General features: G+C 34.8%; 1 protein-coding gene across 1 annotated transcript; it reads left to right on the forward strand.

The window, feature by feature from the left end:
- Positions 1-299: 299 nt before the first annotated feature.
- On the forward strand, positions 300-1,271 carry LOC123891700 (uncharacterized mitochondrial protein AtMg00810-like). The gene has a single exon (XM_045941606.1). The coding sequence runs from the start codon at positions 300-302 to the stop codon at positions 1,269-1,271; it is 972 nt and encodes a 323-aa protein (XP_045797562.1).
- Positions 1,272-1,542: the final 271 nt, after the last annotated feature.

Below are 1,542 nucleotides of genomic sequence, written 5' to 3' on the forward strand. Positions count from 1 at the left end.
TTCTTAAATCAATTAGATGTAAATAATGCCTTATTACATGGAGATTTGCAAGAAAATGTTTACATGAAGATTCCAGATGGAGTTCATTGTACCAAGCCTAATCAAGTCTGTAGCTTCTCAAAAGTTTATATGGTTTGAAACAGGCCAGCAGGAAATGGTATGAGAAGCTCACCTCCTTGTTAGTCAGGGAAGGATATACATAATCAACCTCTGATTACTCCCTGTTCACACTCAGTAAACAAAACAATTTCACTGCTTTGCTCATATATGTTGATGATGTGATATTGGCTGGTACTGATATGCAAGAAATTAATAGAATCAAAGCTATTCTAGATCACAACTTTAAAATCAAAGATTTAAGTGTTGTGAAATATTTTCTTGGATTAGAAGTTGCACATTCAAAAGAAGGCATTAGCATATCTCAGAGGAAATATTGCTTAGACTTACTCAATGACTTAGGCCTACTTGGATCCAAACCAGCTTCTACACCTCTGGATCCTTCTATTAAGCTTCATCAGGATAATGGGAAACCATTTGAAGACATCATCTTGCATAGAAGACTTGTAGGTAAACTGTTATATCTCACTAATACTTGGCCTGATATAACATATGCAACTCAGCAACTGAGCCAATTCCTGCATAATCCTACTGTGGCACATTATAAGGCAGCTTGTAGAGTCATTAGATACCTCAAGCACAACCCTGGTAGAGGTCTTGTCTTTCACAGAAATGCAGATATACAACTGCTTGGTTACTCAGATGCAGACTGGGCAGGATGTATAGACACTAGAAAATCAACTACTGGATATTATTTCTTCTTAGGCACATCATTAATATCATGGAAGGCAAAGAAACAGACTACCATATCCAAATCATCATCTGAAGCAGAATATAGAGCATTATCCTCAGCAACATGTGAATTAACTTGGCTCTTATACTTGTTAAAGGATCTACACATTGAAAGTTCTAAGCAGTCAGTGCTATTTTGTGACAATCAAAGTGCTTTGCACATAGCTTCTAATCCAGTTTTTCATGAAAGGACTAAACATATTGAAATAGACTGTCACATTGTAAGAGAAAAGGTACAAGAAGGGTTAATGAGGTTACTACCTATTTCAACACAGGATCAGCTAGCAGATTTTCTAACAAAGGCACCACCTACTCCAAAGTTCAATAATTTCATATCCAAGCTTGGATTGCTTGATATATACCAAGCATCAACTTGTGGGAGGCTGTTAAGTAGTAATTATGAATCACATAGTCTAAGCTAACACAAGGTGTAGATCAAGATATTGTAACTAACTTGTAGAACAAGTTATTGTATAGTTAGTGTAGCATAGCTTAGCATAGATCCTAACTTGTATATATAAGGATCATTAGTTGTACATTTTATTCATTCAATTCAATAATGAAGCATCTTTACTTTCAATTCACTCTTTCCTTTAGATTCTAACAGTTATGCGGCAATTTAGAAATGATAGATAAAGAATGAAAAAAAAATTGGAACATAGAAAAATTATGTGTGGTTAATGATCAATTAAG

Source organism: Trifolium pratense, linkage group LG6, assembly GCF_020283565.1.
Source record: "Trifolium pratense cultivar HEN17-A07 linkage group LG6, ARS_RC_1.1, whole genome shotgun sequence".
In the NCBI taxonomy this organism is placed as follows: domain Eukaryota; kingdom Viridiplantae; phylum Streptophyta; class Magnoliopsida; order Fabales; family Fabaceae; genus Trifolium; species Trifolium pratense.